This window comes from Harmonia axyridis, chromosome X (genome assembly GCF_914767665.1).
Source record: "Harmonia axyridis chromosome X, icHarAxyr1.1, whole genome shotgun sequence".
Taxonomy (NCBI): Eukaryota; Metazoa; Arthropoda; class Insecta; order Coleoptera; family Coccinellidae; genus Harmonia; species Harmonia axyridis.
Window position 1 is genome coordinate 4,983,226 of NC_059508.1, and position 23,267 is coordinate 5,006,492.

Here is a 23,267-nt window from a genome sequence, read left to right on the forward strand (position 1 = left end):
TTATAATAACTTGGTAAATACTATTTAAGATTTGAACTTTTACATCAAGTAAATATAGTCCGATAGTCGATGTCCATGTTCTTGATTACTTACATATTAAAACTACAATGAATTATGCAATAGGTACAATAATTGATTACGAATTCATTAATTTTGATTGTATTCATAGATAATCAATACGATCGACCTTTTTACTTAGGATGTTTCGCCAGGTAGCCTTCGCACCTATGCCTCTGAATAAAGTTTACAAGTTTCTTTGAAAAACACATATTTGCCACACTCCACATGTTACATAAGAAGACTGATAGCTTCGATTATAACGGAGTCCTTTAGAGTCCAGGCCACCGATTCCTATTGCACTATGATGTGTGGCGCTGACAGCAGAACGAATACTGTAGCTATTATAGTGAACATAGTGAATATTATCAGACAGAACCGGTCGACCACCATTGCAGCAAATTTCCAGTCACTTATCACCTCGGCCTCTTCGTCAGACTTTTTCATGCGGTTGGTGATGAACTGCAATTCGCGCAGAATGTGCTGAAGGTCTCTTTGATTATTAGTGTTAGGCAAAGCCGCTTCTTCTATTGTCGTTGGTTGTCTCATGTAGCCACCGCCTAGGCTGGTTGTCATTGAAGAGTTGTTACCACCGGACACACTCCTGAAGTCGTCGTTTATATCCAATACATTAGCCAGCAAGCTTTTCGAGGAACGTTCCTTCAGTTCTAGTTCCTTCATACGACTATTCATCATAATACTCTTTCTAGTAATTTTTTTACCGGGTCTACTCATACGCAGTATCCAAGGCAACCACTGTAGGAAAACAGTCTTGATCTGAAACGTTAAATATTTGTTAAAAATCGAACCATGTTATTTCGTTGTTTAATATACAGACCCATTGTGGCATTTCGTGGATGTCAGGTTTCCGATGATGATAATTGAGTACCACTACAGTTAGTACGACCGAGGAAGCTACCATGAACATGATGCAATTGAAGTAGGTGCCTGTAACATCCGGCAAATAAGTTGAAGTAATGGAGTTTCGGAAAAACATGAACTACTGGAGACAAAGGGGATACTACACATCTAAAATCTAAAGATTCGGACACATTTTCAGCTTGAGTAACACAGGCAAACGATATTCAATGGGAGAATTACTTTTACTATAGTAGTTCTTGAATAATTTCGTATGCCTATGCTACTCTATTCGTATGTACAAGTTGTAAAAGGCAATTGGAAACAAACACACCATCTTCAAAACCGCTAAAATACTCACACCAAACACAAGTTGAAAACAAGTTATACAAAATGGGATCTACATACACAGTTATATACACAGACATCAGTAGTAGGTACATATAAATATAAGGATAGGGACTACAATCGTACCCTCCTCTCAAGAGTAAGTTATTTACAGGATAAGTAATCCGTCGAGGTAGCAACAAAGAAGACACAAGTAAATACCTTACTTGAACCATTACAAGATTTTCACTTGAACTGTAGTCAAAAAATTAACAACGTTCGGTTTTGTCAATATAAACGGGAATCAGTGATTGAGCTGCATTCTACTTTGATAGAGTTTCAAAGATAATTCAATATTGCAAACGTGCATAGAATGGGTAAATGAAAAATGAGATAAGTAAAATTCACCCAAATTAATTGTATAGCCTACGTTTAAGACTTTTTCCGATTATTCAGTTCAGAATATTGAATTGAAACTACCAATTGAACTTGAATTGCCGGTGGAGGTGCTATGTGAATAAGGATACTTAGTATGGAATTCGTTTTATTCCCTGATTTTTATGGCATTTTATTGTCTCCACGACAATTTTAATTTGATTGGCAATTTTCATTAAATATTCTGAGACGTATAAGTGGAACACTGCTCCCAAAAATAGTATTAATTATCTATCTATTTAGTGTCATCTTATTTCCTTGCTGTTCATTCCTTCAGTACGTTCCGATAAGGTACCAACGTCTATAAAAACACAATGAATAGGTACCAATTTGGTAGAGTAACTCACCCGAATATCCTATAAAGTAATAGCGATTCATAAATCTCAAATCCGACGTAAACCATTTTCGAAATTTAATCAAGTAAAGATCGAGTGATTCAGTTTGAACTGTCTGAATGATAAAAGTGTTTCTTTGTTGCTATGCGATATGGTTGATAATTGGTATTCATTAACATGGTCAGGTAAAGAAAAGGGTGAAAGCTATAGAATAGATGAGAAAGAAGATAAAAGCATATTGTTGGATGCAAGTGTATTAATCAGAGAATTGTTATATCTGATGTTTCGTTTGTGCATATTCTATTGAGTAAATACTGTTGATGCAGGTAGGCTTTAGGGCCAAATTGAAAAGACCGATCGTTTTTTTTTTATATTTCAATTTAGCTGAGCGATTTTGATCGAGGGGAATATTGCCTGCTGCCTGTTACAGGGCGACAAATTCCCCACGCGTTTACGATCGAAATTTTCTCAAAAATTCTCATGACTTTCCATACATTGAGGTTTCTACACACTACATGAACGAGGAGGCAACGAGTTCTCATAGACATTGATAAAGAAAAAAAAAACGAATAAAAAAAAATCAGAACAATAGGATTCAAAAGTACAAACAATTAGGTAAATGAAACATTAACAACAAAACATACAGATTAAAATACTCCTAGTGGGACAGAGCCATTTGATACTTGGAGGTGAGAAGGTCATTAGCATGTAAGAGTGATCACGTTCGAGAACACTGAGACGCTGAGCTTGAGTACTTAGCAGTAAGAACTAGATTTGCAGGAAATTCCGTGCTGCGACTTCATGGCCTGAAACCCAACTCTAAGTCGAAGCCGGTGAAGGATGCATAAGTCTGTATTTCGTTATGACTAGTTGAAGGAAGGTCATCAAGGGATAGAAAAGGTTCAGGAGGTTCGACTTGGTAGGTCATCTGTAATCATTATTCTAGTAGATTAGATTTTAGCCTCGGTAGTAGCCAACCATTCACCCGTCAGAAAATTAAGGAAGTGTTAGTGACTGTCATGACTGGGCGAAGTGATGGTACGTTCAAGTCGACGTTCTTTGATTAGCATCACATGCAGAGCACTGTCAGACGTCGCCATGTAAATTAGGGTAACGTCGGACTGCCCTTGCCGTGTAGTATTAAAAGAAAAAAGCCGAGACTCTAACCTATCAGAGGAACAGCGTCTGACGTCTGGGTTATCACGTGCGCCACCAGCAGTGAGAAAACAGTCTGTGACAACAGGATTGTAACACCTGCAACAGACAGTGCGTCACGCGGGCCGTCTGACCTGTAACCTGTGCCGAGACGTCGCCAAAACGACGTCACTGAGCTATCGTCACCTCTAAATATCGGAATAAAAAAATTTGGCTAATTTGAGACCTTTGCTCCAAGTACCGGGCTCAATGATTGGTTCGAAGAGGAAATCTTTGCGGCATCTTCGGCCTTTAAACATTTCGTCTTCGATCGTGTCTCAGAACTAGATCAGATCAAAGAATTGGGCAAGTTGGTTTACTAACGAGAGCCATCAATTCAGCTCCTAGCTACCTCGCTTACAGTTCTTCAAATAGTTCGTTAGTTCGGGCAATCAATTCAGCTCTCAACTCCTTCGCATCCTAGTTATTTCGTTCGCGGACAAGTTTAGTAATGGTAAAAAATTCGTCCCTCTATAGAGCAATAAAATTTACTGTTTAAATTTGAACAATAACAAGGCTTAAAAATTTCTGCAAGGAAAATGATGGATTCATCAATAAAACTGGTCTATTTCATTTATACAGTGTCTTTTCAAAGGTCAGACTTATTTTAGCAAGTGGTAAAACTCATAAAATAAACCTTTTCACCAAAAATCGCTTATATGAAATATGCAACATGAAGAGGTTAAAAAGTAATCCATAAATTAGAACGTTTGCTATTTCCACCAGAAAAGTAAACAAGTGTTTATATCGCGATGAACAAATTGAGGAAATTGATAACTTCCAAATATAGGTTTGGCTTATTCGGGTTTGGATTCTAATTTTGTTTGTTTGTAATTCTAATTTGACGATCATTTCTGAAATCTTTCATTAGAATTAGTTGTACACCCAGACAGAAAAAAACTAATTTTTGAAAACGGTCGTCTGAAAAACTGAAAACAACGAATTCCAAAAACTCGCGAATGAAATTGATCCACATTATTCACAGAAGTTGTTCAAAATTTTCACGGTTCGTTTGATATGCGCAGTACGCTTGGCTTAATAAGATGTTATTACAAGCGGCAACCGAAAAACAGGAATAACTTCACCTCTGAAATTATTCCAAAACAGTTTCAATTCGATCTCTTAATTCCACAACAGTATCCACCTGCTCTTCACTAGATCGCAAAGAAAGAAATCAGATGGATTCAATTTTGAAAATAACAAATTTTGTATTGTATATCCAAAGTTACTTGGAGGAAGCCAAAATATTGCGATTATACAAGGGTTGTCTAAGTTTTCAGTAATTCCTTTGGGACCAGTGAATTCATTGCCTAACAATACTTTCAAATAAACCCCGGTATTTAGCGGATTGCGGAATCCACTTCAAAGTGACATCTGGCCAAGCGTATTTATGGACTAGTTCAAGTGACTTTGCATATACTATACGTGAATATGGACGTTTTCTCACAGTATATCTTACTGAGAATATTAAGCTCGATTCAGTAGAATTTTGCTTGGTACCACTAAAAACCAGAATCATGTGGAAAATTCAACATTGTAATTGTAATATAAACATGCGGTATCTTGAAAGAAACAAGCCACATGTTGCGTGCACACCGTTCGATGTTGATCTATGTTCATTGTGTATCTCTAGAAATATCTGTGATTTTTGGTGAAATGATTTAACTTGTTTACCGTCCTTCAAATGAAATGACTCACCTCTGAAAATACCCTGTATATAGTCACTTCTGTAATGACCGATGAATCATGCTATGAAAGTCAAAATGAAAACAAAAATTTGGATTATTTGCCTCACCTGTTGCGAATTACTGAACTCAAATTTGTCATAGTTCAAGTATGTACCTGATGACTAAATATGTTCTTATTAACTCTCTCCTTAATAAACGTTTCACTTATTCACCGATTTCACTGATAGCCAAAAACAGTAACAGAAGGAGCTGGCGAGCTGAGTGAACTAACGAACCAACAGAACAAGGGAAATATCAACGTTATCGGAAAAGACCAAGGTTGAAAGTTTTCAATTTACGCGCGTACTCAACAATCACATATACACAAACGAAACAACATTATGTCATCAGAGCCAGCACAGGCAGGTCAGACAAGAAACGTTTGGTACCTAACAAAGGAATGGCGTCAGATACTTGAGGCAAGGTTTCTGCCACAAGGTTCAGGAACACAGTCAATGAGAGCAATATGGTCACTCCTGCAACAGAACATAGCTTGAATACGGCTGGATTAACGGTAGCGTTTGGCTAAGACCAAAAGTCAGTCGAGTCCTCGTCTAGTCTACACACCTCACGTCCCTTCGAGGTGTTCCAATTCACTTACCTTCTCAAGGATAATAAGGTTGCTACAAGTAAATTTTATGTAAGTAATGAAAAACGATTTTGTGACATAAACGGGACTGGTTATAGTGACAACATGCTGAAATAAATTATGGAAATTTGGTGAACGCCCTCCAAGTATCAACCGGCATCCCTTCTTAGGGAACATTAGGGCGTCAAACACACGATGCTCCCAGCATACCTATCAACGGGACTGCATCTGAAGTAGTTGGTATCTTTTCAGCTACTAGGTTGAGAAATACAGTCAATGAAAGAAGTATGGTGACACCTGAAACGAAGATTTTCAATTTTGAAAGTGTTAGTGGGGTCTGTCGACAGCTTTTCGAGCACGATGCGAATTTTTCTTTCATCAAAACTTTTCCTGGAATGTACAATCATCGACATGCGAATTTTTGGAGGTAACGTAAGTGAACGTAACGTGGTCGTAAGTGCTTTAGCACCTTGTTGCCGTGTAGAGGATTACCACTCATAATAATACCAGAAATACATAAATGCAAAAACACAGGAAGACACACATTCAATGTACCTAGAGTTAACTTCTCGCCAGAGTCAGGAGGTAATGTGAATCCAAGTAAAGCCATCGAAGAGATCAGTACGCAAGGAACTATAAGGTTGAAGAAGTAGTACAAGGTGCGCCGGCGTATTTGAATGGTGAAGGTCACATCCACATACGGCTCAGGACAGCATTGGTACACGATGGTATTCTTCTTTCCAGGCATCCCTAGAATTAAATGTGATCGCCTAAATTTTTGTGCCATTCGGAAAAAGGTGTACCTACCGATGAGATACCATTCACCATTAGTTATGAAGTCCGATAGGTCACCACCGTCTTCCGAATTGAGCACCAAATCAAGCTGCATAAAACTCAAACATGTAATGGGTGCCAAAATGTTCAAACTTCTATTGAGGAATTGAATTCAATAACTCGGGAGTGTCCACTAATGTATCGTGTTTTGAACTACTTCATCACTAACAAGCTGTATCAAGCCTTTCATGCAAGAGCTCAACGATGTAAATTTGAGAAAGGAGATACCAAAAGTTATTCTTTTATCTACTTTGGCTCACCGGCTCGTGTTTTTGAACATGGAAGTGTGGAGGTAATATACAGGTATCAATGCACTAAGAATACTGTTTTTTAGAAAGATTTTCGTAAGATGAATCTCCGAAAGAAAAATTAGACCTATGTCCTAAATGAGTAACAAGATCGTATATCGTTAAAAATACATGCTGATTGACAGTACGTGAAAAGATCGTTTTGAAATATTCACTTTTTCTCAATCATGCATATTCAACATGCATAATGATAATCGAAATATATCCTTTGACCTGAACAAAGGACATCGAGAAAAAGTCCAACGATTATGATATTCCTTAGTACTGGAACATATAAAGAATTGAAGTATTTACCAACCACATTTCATTAAATAGGAAATGATACACTAAAATTACCATTTGTTAGATGAATAATGATTCCTTTAAGCAACTGTGATTTTGTAAGCCGTAAGCATTGGTGTCGGAACTCTGGTATAAAGCAATTTTAATGTATCATTAAACAATGTTCGTAGATTTCATGGTCCGATTTGTTGATATGTTTGCACATCCCTTCCATAAGCTAACCACCTAATATATCTGCTGAAAACTTTACAAAATCGGGATAGATAACAACGGGATATTTGTTTTCGTTGATGATCTGAAAATAAAGGAGTAAACTGGGAATTTCCGAGAGGAGATCTATGGGAGAATTGAAAGGAATGTAAGTAAAGTTAACAGCAGATACATTACCACCATTATGCTCCATGCAAAATAGTAAATCTAAACGATACAGTCACATGGTTCCCTAGTGAAATATGACCGGTGATGCCGTGTTCGTGAGAGAAACGCGAAATTAGAGCAGATAAACGATTGCAAGGGCTATTTTTTAACCCTAAGCTTTCTCTAACATTTATAACGGAAAACCTAGCAACTATTCGTGCACTAGGTCTAAATATTTCGTAGCGGCAAACACTAGAACTATTTGTGTTATAACGGCTGGATATATCTTTTTGGTAATGTTTATTCTTATTGTTACTCTTCATCAGTTTTATAGATTAGTTTTCAAGTGTGATTAATGAGTTTAGGAATGAGGTTTCAGAATGAGGATTGCTGAAGAAACAAATCGCCAGCGATTTTATACAGAAAATTGGGGGAAATTAGTTATTAATTTCAGCTGTTTCCAACCGTCAAGTGGAAAATCCTAGAAATATATCATTCTGAAAAGATCTGTTGGGAACATTTCTAGTGAATAATCGTGTCGTGAAACGCCCTTTAGGGAGATAAGATAAGTCGAATTCATAACTCATCATTAACCCGTTCACGAATCAGATCGGGAATCCCGAATTCGAATTTGCAAAATTGGAAAGAATGATCGTTGTTGGAAGTACGCCAAGAGGTTAAATGAAAGCCCCACTATGCGGCGAGTTCACGTTGAAAGCACGTGGAATGAAGCAACAAGTAGCAAAACATTGCGATCTATATATAAACCTCTCTCGTCGTAGTTGGAAAAGCGGTGGAAACCCATAGTTTCGTAACGTGCTTTCATCTCGCGCGATATAAAGGATTCGATTATTTGAAGAATTTTAAAAAGGCTATTTGACAGAATGTAAATAAATATTTTTTTCTTTTTATTGACATTCTCACAGTATGTATAAATTGGGATAACTCACGATGACGTGAATTTGAGGTGAACGCTCCTTTGCGTTTAGTATTTTCGTGCGAATTTCGAAATTTTCTACTATGGAGCTATTTCGAGATTTTAAACAGATTAATTTCTTTATAAAAAAGGCATTCAAAACAAAATTGACTTATAACCTCAACTGGTACCTAACCTTCAGAACGAACTACTTTCGATTAATAATGTCTTTGAGTTTTACTCATTTAATTGCTACATAGGCGTACAACTTTGATTCCGCCGTTTTTTCCGAAATTCAAGGCTTCATTGTAAAGAACTGGTTATACATTTATTATTCAAAGTATTGTCCAAAACTGGTCATCTTTCGAAGCGATCCACGAATCGATACAATTTTTTACTTCTTCATAAGACAGGGGTAGGACTTCCCATGTCAACGTTTCCAAGAAGGACTAGACCACTTTCGTAACATGGGGTCAAGAATTGTCATGCTGTAAAATCACTTTATCATGTCTCTCGTTGTATTGCGGCCGTTTATCTTTCAATACTAGGCTCAAACGCATCAATTGCGTTCGATAACGATAGCCTGTGATTGTTTCAGTCGGTTTTAACAACACATAATGCACTACGTCTACCTGGTCTCACCGAATACTGAGCATGACCTTGGAATCGTGAATATTCGGTTTCGCCGTCGACAGGGAAGCATGGCTGGGATATTCCCACGATTTTCTGCGCTTGGGATTATCGTAATGACCCCTTTTTCCTTTCCAGTCACAATGCGATGAAGAAATCCCTTTCGTCTTTGCCTTGCAAGCAGATGTTCACAAGCAAAGAAACGTCGTTCAACTCGTACGGCTCCCAGTTTCCTCGTTTCTGAATCATTTCCATGACTCTCAGGAGTTTTGAAATGTCTCCCAATGATCCTGCCAATTCTTGTAGCGTTTGACATGAGTCTTGATCGAGTAATGCCTCCAATTCTGCATCTTCGAAAACCTTCTCTTTCCACCGCAATGCTGGTCTTCGACGTCAAAATCACCGTTCTTGAAGCGTTGAAACCACTCTCGGCACGTTCTTTCACTAATAGCGGTCTCTTCAAAGGTATTTGAGAGCATTTAAAGAGCCTCAGCCGCAGATCTCTTCATTTTGAAGTAAAAAATTAAAACCTCCCGAGAATTTGGCTCGTAAGTTGACATGTTTAATCGAGAATAATTTCATGATGCAGACACAAATCGACCAAAATTTCGATGGCGTTATGTTTACAAATACCAATGCTTTTTGTATGGACTCTACGATCTATTCATTTCGACTACCACTTACCGCCATAGTCATCTATTGCAAAACGGAGGAAGCAAAGTTGTACACCTAATATATAAATCTTTTTTTGTGCTCCATCAACATCACTTAATAATTTGAAAGGGTTTCAAAAATTTGCCAAATAGCCTATTATCGGAAATGTATCTCCGTGAAAACTGAAGCGAATCACTTCAATATTCAAAGTAAATGGGACTGAGAGAAGAATTATTTTCTTTACTTAGTTTGATAGATGATGCAAAGCTGCTTTGAAAAGAAAATACTCTCCGGAAACTAGTTAGCAATTCACTTGAACTTTTTACTTTCTTAAAATGCTTCGAAGGTCATTCATAACCTTGATAGGGTTTATACAGTTTGAACGAAATGACGAGGATGCTTCATTTAAACTATTGTAATATAACAAAATATACGGATATTACTCTAACTGGGATTTTGCCATATTTTTCTTCAAAGGTGCAGAAATTGATTATGAGAATGCTTGTTTATGGATCTAGTTCTGTCACGAAATTTATTTTCATGGACAAATTGGATAGCAATTCAAAGCCTGTACCCTAAATGGAACAAATTTTGATTTCTGGTTACAAATTGGCGAAGGCGCAGGTTATACTATTGTTATGAATGTATATTTATTATTTATAAGTCCTTCGTGCGTGTTTTTTATATTTTGATAATTCGAAAGACTCAACTGAATTATACAATAGACAGATTTTGTTGCAAAAATGATCTATCACACCCATTTCGATTACACGAGTGAGATTCCTGCTTAGACAGCAAACGCGGTGAAAAAAGTAAATTTTGGTAGGAAGAGTAAATTCTATATAGAAGGGTGGCCACTTAAGTTTTGAGATAATAAAAATGAATATTCGAATTCGATAATGAATTTATTATTTTCCAAAATATTCTCCATGAGGAATAATACGCTTTTGAACCAATTTTCAAAGTTTTTCTTCATTCTGATTGAACTAAACCTAAAACTGTCCTTCAGTGTAATTAAAGTGACAAGGAAATTCGGCGTTCGGAATGAAGTTCTTGTATTGTCTCCAACAAAAGTGTAATCTTCGATCCTTCAGAGAAAGTTCTAGGTTTCAATCTTCCTAGGAAAATTTGGTGTATTTCAGACTTTGGACTGGTCATGGTCGTTGTAATAGCCCACTATGTGAGTGTGGTTTAGAAGAAACCATTGACCACTTGGTGAATACTTGTCCAATTTATGAATTTCATGGTAATACTGAGATTACATCTACACATACTTTGTTGTTTGAAGTTGATAATTTTTTGTATTGTTCTATCTCGAAGGAATATATGTATAGATATCTTTTGAAGCATCGCGAATTTTTTCAACATTTCATAATACCAATCGATAGGAGCTTTATTAGGGAGATTATCAAATTTCAATGCGAACAAATCTTTTTGATGACCAAATGCAATATTGAAACAATGCAAGTGGAACTATTACACAATCATGCCTCAATCTCGCAATATCTAGTATGATGATCAGTTTGCTGACAGAATCAATGTTTTCCAGGACAGTAACCCCTTTTGGATGACCTCCACAAGATTTGTCCTGTAACGAAGTGCGATCCAATTATGGGAATCAGCGAAGCATAATGTGGCTCTGGATGATGCTTCATTATCAAAAGCCAAAGCAAGTTGATTGACTCTATTATTTGTTTAATCCATGACTATTGCCTTTAATATGCCAACATTCATAATAATTATGTGAAATTTTGTAAATTCGAACTATATCTCAAGATTCACGTAGCCACCCTTGTAGACATGATACTGAGTCATCTCTTACTAACTCTCTCGGTATACCGTCAGTTAAAGGTATCATTGCTATTCGTATCATGGTACAGTGTACCAACTTGTCTTATTATTTCTGGACAGAAGAAAAAAGTTCAAACGAATTGTGTTAGTGGTCCGTTGAAAAGGAAAAAGGCGCAATCTTAAGGTTGTGATGAAGCCTCGAGATGTCGGTGCAGTGTTAGCGTGTGGTGTTGTAGCAACAAAAAAAGAATTAACATGTATGTATACAAAATAGCAATACCTGGTTACCGTCATGGGTCCAGCTACCAAACTTCATGTCACAGTGTTGATCATCAAATGGGAACCACGTAATGTCTATCTTGCATGTGCTCTTGAAGATACCCGGAGGGACGTACAAGCAGTTGCCGTTATGTTTGACCACAATGTTTGTTTGGTATGTCCCATCGAAACCCTCATCAGCACTTCATAACAATAAAAGCGTTAAGATTGGGCCTCAAATTTGGTTTCGTAAAGAGGGAGAAACTATGTATTTGAAACATAATTTCTTCAGTGGAGCTTTACGCCTATTAGTTCTCGAGTTGAAATGTCTTTGAGACCTTTCAGAAGATTAGAGCTAGTTTGAAGTGTACTTCAAAATTCAGTTTCAAGATCTTAGAGGCGTATTTTTCGAGTGGAAATGGAACGTTCTAGTCCATGAACTAAGTGTTGCAAACTCTGCGGTACCGATCTTCAGAGTGCTCAAATTTCCAGATTTTATTTTATTCTTAGATCATTCTGTTTTTAAGGTATTAAGATCATATACTAACTGACAAAGAAACTGCAACACCCAAAAGAAGCTGTTCAAATTAATTTTTTTTGTAAAACATAGATAGAATAGCAAGGAGTAAATGATTGAATTTGGAGAAACAAATCGTGAAGGTTTTTCATGTAAACAATTTTTGTTACTTGAATATTGTAGTCGTTTTTTAAATTTTACAACAAAACAGCTGTTCGAGAAGATGCAAAGTCGATGTTTAGTTGTTAAAATGCCTAGAGCACGTGTACGCCAGCTGAGTGAATTTGAAAGAGGTCGAATTATTGGTCTACGGAAGGCGAGGTTGTTATTTCGAGAAATCGCTAACCGTACGAACAGAAATCTAACTACTATTATTAGATGTTGTCAAGCGTGGTTGATAATGCCCAAAATCTAAGAAGAGCAGGCACCGGACGTCGCAGGGACACAAATGAAGTTCAAGATCGACGTCTAAGACTTTTGGCCGTTAGAGACCGATTTGCTATAACTCAATCTTTGGCTGATTAGTGGTTAGGAGAACAAGACCATCCTGTAACTGTCCGAACGGTTTATCGCCAGATAAGGTCTTTTGGACTGCAGCATTATCGCCTCCATCTGACGGTTGAGCATCCTTGGCAACGCTTACAGTGGTGCCGAGAACGTCAACATTGGAATGTGGAATGGCATCAGATCGTCTTTTCTGATGAATCTCGATTCTCTTTGGGTGCATATGATGGCCGAAGAAGGGTTAGACGACGTTGGGGAGAAAGACGTGAAACTCAGTTTGATGTTGAGCGTCATGTACACCGGACAGTACGCGTTATGGTATGGGGTGCTATTGCACATGCAAGTAGGTCACCTTCAGTCATTATTCGAGGTAACATGACAGCGCTGCGTTACCTTCAAGAAATAGTGGAGCCATATGTTCTCCCTTACGGTAACAGGCTCGAGAATCTAATATTTTAGCAAGATAATGCCCGAACTCATGTTGCCAGAGTTAGTTTAAACTTTTTCGAAGCGACCCATGTGAATCTTTTGCCATGGTCGCCAAGATTCCCCGATATTTCGCCCATAGAGCATGTTTGGGACATCATGGGTAGAAGACTCGGAAATTTACCCCAGCCCCCACGCACTTTGGCGGCTCTGAGACATAAAGAACTTGGGATAGTATCCCTCAAAAAGAAATAGACCATCTTATTGCATCAATGCCGAGACGTGTTGAGGAATGTATAGATAGTCGCGGTGGACAAACACAATATTAACAAATTTATTAAAAAAATTGTAAACCCTTCGTTTTTTCCCCAAATTTCAATCATTTACTCCTTGCTTTACTATCTATGTTTTACCGATAAAAATTAAAACAGCTCTTTCTGGGTATTGCAGTTTCTTTGTCAGTTAATATATTTGAAACATCAGCATGCCGACTGATTGTGAGAATCTACAAGAAGATATTTTTCAGGGATCAAACCATCCCTTTTCACCTCATATACTTTTGGCGAGACATTCTCAGCCATTTTTGCCCCCTCTCTCAGAGGACAACTGATGGAATCATCAGTACGGCAACTGAGTGATTCCTGCCATACACACCTTCCACCTTCATGATGGCTTCCGAGTAATGCATAGACTTTGACGCCATCTCTCGGACTAGAAAAGAGCCACTTACAGACTTTTTTTAACGGATTCTGAGATATAACATGAATTTTTCGTTTTATTTATACACTTCTTCGAATCTTGAAATTATTATCGAGAACAAGGATTATTTTCCATTTTCCAATATAGAAGAATACACGATGGGACATCTAGCAACTTTCAAATATCAAAGCTTCAATACGAATCCAAGCCTAAAAACGTGAATATCAGCCAGAGTTTGATTATTATATTTTTCATTGTTTCGTTGAAAAATTCAAATGATCCTAGAAAATTATATCAAATAATAATAATTTTCCAAATAGACGAATAAGTTCATAAATAGAACCAATAATTCATTTCATATGTTAGAATCCACCAGTGGCTTACAAAAAAAAAGGAGTATGAGGAGAAAAGGGCTATATTTCCATATAGACTTTTTACAATAACTCCGCATGCAATCCTGAAAATACAAACTACTCTCCAAGTCTTAATTAAAAACTGAAAGAACTTTAAGAAAAAAATAAAATGTTTTGAAAATGTAACACTCTGTAGATCGGTTACGAGGATTTTGCGGACACATGTTTCGACCTGAAAAATACGATCCTGACATTTTGATTCTGAATTTTAAAACACCTTGTATATCTTTGACTAACATGAATATGTTGCATCGTAATCTATTTATTTTTTGAATACTTTTGTGCTGGTATAGAGGAGTCTTCAGGGACTTTCCAACTCAATAAGAGTCGATTTTTGAATCTGATCCTAACCCACTAGTCGTCTATATGAAATATATTGATTTTTTTTCTGTTAGTATCAGTTTTGGTTACCGACTCCAAAGAATTGGAAGACTATGTGGAGAACAGCAACGACTAGCTGACCATGTACTTCCCAATGGGATTACTATTACCCTTCATGTGTATTTCATTTTCCACGTTATACAGAAAAAAATTACGTTTTCTTGTTATAAGTGGAAACATTGAGTATAAATATCATAAACATGTAGTGGTTAGTAGATTTCCATTTATCAGAGTAGGAAATGATGAAATAGACAGAAACAATCATTCAGAATGAAGTGTTCAAAATTCTTTGTCAAGTGAAAGAATCTCGAGAACTATCGCATTGATACAAATCCTAAAACAGAACAGGCCTATCAATTTTAGATATTGAGTTATAATCGAAAGCTTTTTTGGAGAAATTTTTTTGAAAAACAATACGAATTGGTTATGATTGAACTTATTGACCCCGCCATTTCGAAAGTTTGATTTTTGATTGGTCAAATGTGAGTAATAAGTCGTTAATTTCAATTATAACTTAAAATGTATTTTTTTTCATAATTGAATAAGTAAGCTTCTGGCTCAGATAGTTTTCGAGAAACCACTAGGTAAACAATTTTGTCCAACTAAATAGAAACAACCATCATGATAATTGGACACAAAACTTCCACATATGAACAGATTATTTATGTTTTGTAGTGTATCATTTATAAAGGACGTCTTTCTGCCATAAACATCAAGACATCCAAGAAATTCGTTTCGAGATGTTAATGAAACAAATTAATTTAATTATTCAACTAAACTGCCACTGAACATGTTACCTGTTATACATGAGAACATCGGGTTTCCAAAGTTTGTTGGGAGTTATTCTCAAATCTTTAACACCTCCATATTCAGATTCATTCCAACGCAGATTGTAGTCGTTCCATTCCTAAACAAAATTCTTGATCATTTGGGAGTTATCTTAATAGATCAGGTTGAATACAACAATCATTCAGCTTATGTGATATTTAAAAGCTTTCAGGTGCTCTTTCGAAGAAAATATTACAACAGCCAGTAGAAATTTTCACGAATACAAGAATAATTTGTTAATGGATTTTCCATACTATTCAATACTTTCTTTCCCTTGACTAACATCGAATATTCTGGTTGGCTCTTGTATTCTCTCGAATTGAACATAAAACATGCGTCAATAATACATTTTCATTCCATTATAGCATGCTACGTTTACCGCTGAGGAATAGTCAGTCTATAGATCAAAAACAAAAAAAAATATCCAGAATTCGAAAACTCTCAAACGCTCACAACAAGAATTTAATTAATTGCATTTGCGAATAAAGTGATAATGAATTTCAATTGACTCATGATCATGACGTATGTGGAAAACGTTATTTCATTAATTGGTTTATAGTGGAAATCTCTCTTGATAGATATAATTGTTTGTTTTGTTCCCGGTTTGCTAAACAGGATATTAAATTCCTGTGTATTTTGTTCTGAGCTTTTGTGTTCAATCATGCTGATAATTTCGATGATATGGCATGCATGGAATGTTGAAGGGTACTGTGTACGTCAACGATTGTTTGAGTGGGTTAATTATTTTGATGTTAGTTTTATGTTAACTATAGCGTTAGTAATCGACTTTGATGATCAGGAATTTGGAATTTACTCTGGAAGTACTGATATTGTGCATTACATTGCGATTATCTAAAGAATGTGGAAAATGAAAAAAAAGTAGAAAGTACTTCCAGAGTAAAAAGTCAACTTTGCATCTAGAACTATACCGTAATCTATCATTAACTCGAAAGCTTGGATGGTTGGATGATTTATTTTGAATTACACACACGGCAGTTACCAAGACTCAGAAGAAGGGGTATCAAGAAACATACTTGCAAAAAGGGATAGCTAATATAATTCTACGAATGAATAAACTTGAACAAACTTGTCAGACCATCTACTCAAAATTATTCTAAATACAAGGGGCTATTTACAAGAGGTTGGGTAAATTTTTTTTCATGAATTCGATGGGAGGTTGATATGTACATATTCAAGGTTTTGTCTTTCAGCAAATGTCAATTTTTAGAGTGATAATGACGTGAATTGATGCAGCTCTGATAACAGTCTTCATCGATAGAAGCGTAAAAAATTGGGATTATGTACTGAAAAATTTTGAAAAACACCCAAACACTCATAGAAAAAAAAACTATATTGGCTGCTCCAACAGAAAAAAAGAATGAAATATTCCTGATTGAGAATAGTGTACATTTAATTTGTCCAGTAGATGAAATTCACAAGATTTGAAGGCTGATTTCTCCACAAAACTACATAGTTGCACTTTTTTGATGCTCTGAATTTGTTCAAAATACATTTGTTAAACTTCAGAAAGATCCGCGGTCAAGTCTTCACTAGAGAGAATACACTATAGATATACTATGAGCTGGTAGATCTATTTTCATGATAAATATTAATTATTATTACTTAGTAGAAATTTATAATGAATATTATATAAATAATTTGATGATTATATTTTCTATTACATTAATAAGAATAGAGTAGAAAATAGAAATAGAAACAGATATTCCATCAATAATTTCAATGAGAGGAAATGAATACTGGTTTCATTTTGTTGATCGTTAATCATCAACCTTTATGAAAAACTAAATGGAATTGAGTTGTCAAAATTGGTATGACATGATTTTGACACGTTAACTCTCTGCTAAAAATAATTTATTATTGATATTATTCCTATTTTCAAATGGAAAACCCTATATCCTTTTTATGAATCGATTTCACTCATGACTACTTTCTTCAATTAAAATTTTCATCTTATTTTTAATTTTTTCAATGTTTTTTCATAAATTTTGAAATTTCTAATTTTTTTACGAAAGCATAATTCTGAAAATTACTGAAAATTGTTCAAACTCAAATATTAAGGGTGGAAATTTAATTTGTTTTCTTACACGTAAATTCACATCACAAATTCACAAATTTTCACAACTCAATTCTTTGTTGTTCTCCAGAAATGTTAAATAATTAACCTTACCTTTCGTGTATGAGTTAAGTAAAACAACTTCATTCGATCGAAAATATTTGCGGGAATGAATTTGTTTCACTTTTAAACAATACTAAGATGAATTTCCGTTGAATAGAGATGAAAAACATCGAACACTTACTACTCAAGGTGTTAAATGAATAACTGCATGATTTCAGTATGAATGCAGGACAATTTGCATAGTATAAATCATTGTTGGAAATTCTCTTCGTTTATGAGATAAATTACATAACTCTTGAATGTTCTAATGGATTTTCGTGAAAATTTTGTGAATTAGCCTAGGACTATGATCAAAATTCTTTTTTAGCGCAAGCCCAGACAGACATATTGTTGATCAATATCTCAAAAAAAAAATGTTTTAATGGAAACTACATTGAAAACTATCAAGAAAGTCACACGTACTGTAGATCAAAACATTACCAATAGGATAGTTTTATTTATTTCATAAGCGTAAATTTTATACAGGGTGTTTTACCTGCAGTAACATTAACAATATAATTTTCTCAGCCTTGGTTTGAGGAGCGGACATTCAAGAGTTATGTCAGTTAAAAGTTTTCAATAAATGCATAAAATACCACACATCTCAAAAAGACTAAACTTAGAACAATTTTCGACACTGATTTAAACTTATCGAATTGACCTGCATGCGCATCGAAGGTATGGACAGTTAATCATGAAACATCCTCTATATAGGTATGAAAAGATGATTGTGATACCAGGTTTCGATGAATTTTGGAGAAAATTGATGAATAGTCTTATATACATCTCTTTGTGATGATATATCTACGACCATGAAAACCAATGGATCAAAAACGAATGAACGAATACTCGAGTATCCCAAGATAATTGCAAAAATAATGAGGCTTTGCAAAAATTGGCTGAAATGGAAATGAATTGGACACAACTTCAAGAGTTCAATTTTGAAGGAGAAGGAAATGGATTTCAAACTCGGAACAACATACAAAAATAACTAGCCATTTGTACAGATACTGGAGCATCATTCGTGGTCACCTCCAAAGATACGCTGAGAGAAGATTGAAAAAAAAAAGATTGAACGTTGTCAATCACCTGCCGTGTGTGTATATAAATTTATTTACTTAGTTGGTTTTCACTTACCAAAGAAAGCCAAATATTTGTAATTAGGAGTTGATTCTTCTCGTCCTATGGTAAAACAATAAAAGGGAAACATCGGTAGTTAGTCACATAACAGAGCATGCATTTTAGCAGGAGACTCGTTGCCATAATATTTCAATTAAAATTATAATGGAATTTCTCGAAGTTGTAGCAACTATGTCCTGCAATTTGATATTCATTCCTTTGCTCGATTCGTTGAAGTTTTGGGTAATTAATGACTTCAGTATTCAGGGTCAGTATTAGAGGAGAAGAGATTCTTTCACTTCTTGGATTTTTTGCACTGGGTTTCTAACGAACCGAAATTTCAACCTATCATCATCATCGAGGCCAATTGACTTAATTGAACACCAATAAAAGGACCGAACTCAATCGGAACGTCGAACTCGAAAAACAATTTTTTCCAATTTATCTATAATATGCTGCAATCGATGCTCATTCAATCATTCAAACCACATTTCATGAAAAATTAACAGTTCTATCCTCGGGATGCACTGCAAAAAATTATGTTTGACTCCCAACAAAATTACGTCGCCTTTCAAAATTTGAAGGATGATGAATTTATTTTGCAATTTTACATATTCATACCGGATTTCTTGCCATTCCTGGAATAGAAACTCGTTTCAACATCAAATTTTAATAAGATGTATCATGAGGAATCTCAGGAGAGCAATATCTTTCATGCAAAACCCTTATATTCTTTTAGAGAATCTCCATCGTTATGACTTACGATACCGTTGTGACTTGGATTAAGTTGATGGAGAAAAAAAGAAATAAATTCGTTCTCGTGAACAAAGTATAAGAATGAATATTAATTCAGGAGAAATATCATATCAATTAAGGAAATTTTTGCACGGTGGCCGACAAATCCACAATTGAAAAGAATGATAGTACCTTATTTCACAAGAAGTGGAATTTTTCATGGCTAGCTTGTGTAATTGAAAGCGAGCCATGAAAAGTCACCTCTTTTTCCGATTTAAATACGTTATTTTTTTTCAAACGTTCCGTTTGAACATTTACAAAAATCAGGAGATCCACATTTAAACTTGATTTATATTAACGATCGGTACATCGATAAATTTATTTTTACGGACATGAAGTATAATACTTGATAGTAATCATTGCTAGGCGAAACTTTTCCCTCCGGCTGAGAGGTAGAGCTTTTCGATGATCCTGTCAGTTAAAATATGATGTTGTTATTGTACGTTTGAAGAAAAAAGGAATTTTTCAGAGATTAATGATTCAGATTAAAAAGAATATCTATACTTTTAATAGTTCAATGTTTAGTGTATAATATTTTCATTTATCATCGAATACATTAGGGGTCTACAGTTCCATTTGAAAAAATCTCTTTCTCCAGTGATTGGAAACTACGTACTTCAATGAAATGAGCAAGATCATCTTGAAAAAACCGAGTCTCCTGCCTGTAACAAGAATGCGCAGATCATGTGAATATGTCTGCGATCTGCACATACTTCATTAGAGCTATACACGTCCATTGCCACATAGCTCAGAAATGGACTCTGATTTTCCAACATCAATTATTGTCGCATTCTGAGTTAGGTCTTCAGAGTCCTTTCTGTCAACATTGCGTAGGCCAGATGGACCACATAGCACTTACCAAATTTAACCACGCGTTTGTAGTTAGAATCTGATTCTTTTCGTCCTAGACAGGGAAAACATAGTAAAACAAAGTAAAAGTTTCGTCATAGAACCCATCAAAATGATCACGTCGCGTAATCTTTTTTGCTTATTGACATCCTCATGAAAATTGTTAACGATTCAATAGAAATGAAGTGGTATAAGTTCTTAAAATTTTTCTAATATTACAGAAACCTTACAATTGATAGTTTTTGAGCGAACAACTAATACTTGGGAAGTTTAAATTTGACACTCTACATGATACTATTGATCATATTCGGAGAAATTATTATTTATTCATGGTACTTTCTGAAACTCCTACAGATAATCATTTGGTTGAATATAATAGTTTCCTCCTTTTGTAGGATTATTTGGTTTTTTCTGTTATACCTTCTGATCAAGGGCGTAGATCTTTTTTTTTTTGAGGGGGGGGGGGTGGTAACCCAAAAAAATTTTTTTTGATGATGACGTTTATTCATATCTCTTATATGAAAAAAAAAGGTTTGATAACGAAGTTTGAACCAAAAATTATTCGAAATGTTAGCATTTTTTGATTACCTATTGGATAGTTCTACTTTATACAGGGTTTCACGATGGAGGTACGAAGAAAAATGAGAAATTTCTTGAATAATTGCAAGAATAGAATGTCCTATACATAGGCCCGCAAACGATTTGTTATCGAGATACAGATTACATGGTGTTTCTTGTAGTCCTACTTTTTTGTGATGCTTGTAACAGTTTATCGAATCTTTCTTAATCTTCTCTACAGATTGGGTAAATAAGTACCAAAACTTATAATTAATTATTTATTCATCACAGCTTACTGGATCTTATAATAATTAGATTTTTTCTGGGGATTACCAAAATTTTTTGACAAGAACCGACAAGAAACCAAGAAGTGTAGTTCTGGACCAGAGTTTCTTTTCACATTTTTCTGAACTACCAGTGGTTCACCAAAAAAAAATTTGATGGAAAGAAGAGACCACTCATCCAGAAAAAATATCACCCTGTAGATTTGTTTTCAAAATTATCATATAACATGATGAAAACATTAAATTGGAATATCTATGCCAAATTTGAGTTAAATATTTTGTGAAGGGAAGGTGCTATGAGAAAAAAACCTTAACATTTGTATCTCAAAAACAAATCTTTTCCGGACCCATGTCATAGGACTTTACTTCTTAAAATCTGTCAATTTTGTTTGTACCTCCAATTTAGGAATATCCTGTATAGTAAATCGTCTTGGGAGCGATAATAAACTCATAAACTGTAAAAGGGTTCGATTTTTTGCTGTTGTGTCGAGTTTAAAGAAAAGTAAAAAAATTTTCGTTCTTCGTCTTTGGGAGAATTCTGAAATTTTATATTTTGGAAATCTTGGGGGAGAAGGTTATTATCCCAAAAAACCCCCATATTTCTACGTCCTTGCTTCTGATCCTTTTATAATCAAACCATTGAATCTACGTCAATTCTATTCCTTCTCTTTCTTATAAATAGTACAATTTCCCAGAGCTCGTCAGGATGTGTAACTTTTTCTATTTAGATGTTATCCTTTATATTCACAGAAGAAATTATGCAGAATAGCTCTGAATTGCGTCACAATTTCATGTTCCCCCAAGCTTGCCTAGGAGCAATACTTTAAAACTCCAAAGAATGGAACATTGAAAAGCGACAAAACTTGCCCAAATGTACTGTTGCTGCTCTCAAACGAATGTAGAGTGGCTATTCATTATTTTTATATTTTCTTTTGCATTGAATCGGCTTGATATAAAGATTGAATGTGCAGAAAGCTGGATTATTCGAACTTTCAATTGAAATTTAGTCATTGAGCCTTTGAATTGAACTCATATTTCAACTGTAGATGTCAAAAAAATTAAATTAATTTCATTTTTATTCAAACGAGACAACTAAATGATTAATTTTGAACTTTGAAGTAAAACACTGAGCCAAACATTCATCTTTAAAGGATAACCTAGAACATTTTTGAAGAAAACAATTCGTTGAAATATGTGTTCCAATCAGAAACTCAACTCTTGAAATTTCTATTTTATTTATTCCACGTATATGAGGATGTCTATTAATTTTTTCTAAAAAGCGGATGAATTTTGATAATAAAATTGATATATCTGTTTTTTTACTCACATTTTCTCCAAAAGCACATAATTTGAAGCTTATTGAATGAAGAATTTGATTGTGGCCTGATAAGTGGCAAAAATATCTTTCGCCTGAATTTATTTGACAGAGTGAAAATACAAAGCTTGGTGGAGTTCCTTAAAAATGTCCTGCAAGATAACTGGCGCATTCGCCATTCTGCAACGACGTTTTTCAGTTTCGAAGCAATAGCGTAGCATGGATTCCGGTACAAATTGAGAAAATTACACACTTTTGATATTGACAAATTTCGGTACCTTATTTTTACTTTCAAATCGTGTAAAAACAAAAATCAAATGATAATCACAAAACTCATTTCAGCAGAACATGAAGAGAATCATGAAATTAAAATGTAAGCTAAGATGATATCAAACAAGATATTCTTGAATATGTCTCTTTTAATAGGATATGGTGAATATAAAAGCCATTTCAATATTTAGTTATTATCTTTCAATACCAGAACCACAACTCCCAATATTGTACAATACTACGGTACGTCTATGGGCCGCTTAAATTCAACCTATAATATAATATGATGTAATTAAAGAACTGAATGAATATGGATGGTGTTCCAATATGCCATCAATTTCACATAAAATTTGTATTATTCATTCTGTTTCATTATGAGAACATTGATTTCTCATGTAATATTTGTTGACAAGTAGAGGAGATTTTAGACTGAGTATTTTATTGGTTTTACTAGAATACGATTGTGACATTCCTACATGTGCTTTGAAGTTAATTAAAAAACAGACATCCACATTGTGTTCTTTTTGAGCACATTGATCTCGGTCACAGTGTAATCACATTAAGGATTCCTACACTTTTAT

The 23,267-nt window shown here is 35.0% G+C and overlaps 1 protein-coding gene across 9 annotated transcripts in view; it reads right to left on the reverse strand.

The window, feature by feature from the left end:
• Window positions 1–23,267, reverse strand: part of LOC123686505 (neuronal acetylcholine receptor subunit alpha-7) — a 165,312-nt gene continuing 142,045 nt past the window's right edge. The window contains exons 3-12 of one of the 9 annotated variants that reach the window (XM_045626700.1): window positions 20,270–20,314; window positions 18,634–18,678; window positions 15,290–15,399; window positions 11,575–11,755; window positions 6,330–6,405; window positions 6,078–6,272; window positions 5,733–5,819; window positions 5,323–5,409; window positions 896–1,005; window positions 1–834 (exon numbers count right to left, since the gene is read on the reverse strand). In XM_045626700.1, coding sequence (XP_045482656.1) covers window positions 352–834; window positions 896–1,005; window positions 5,323–5,409; window positions 5,733–5,819; window positions 6,078–6,272; window positions 6,330–6,405; window positions 11,575–11,755; window positions 15,290–15,399; window positions 18,634–18,678; window positions 20,270–20,314 — 1,419 coding nt within the window. In that variant the 3' untranslated portion in view covers window positions 1–351. The remainder of the gene's footprint in view (window positions 835–895; window positions 1,006–5,322; window positions 5,410–5,732; window positions 5,820–6,077; window positions 6,273–6,329; window positions 6,406–11,574; window positions 11,756–15,289; window positions 15,400–18,633; window positions 18,679–20,269; window positions 20,315–23,267) is intronic. The other 8 variants (XM_045626691.1, XM_045626695.1, XM_045626692.1 and 5 more) reach the window with 8 other exon arrangements.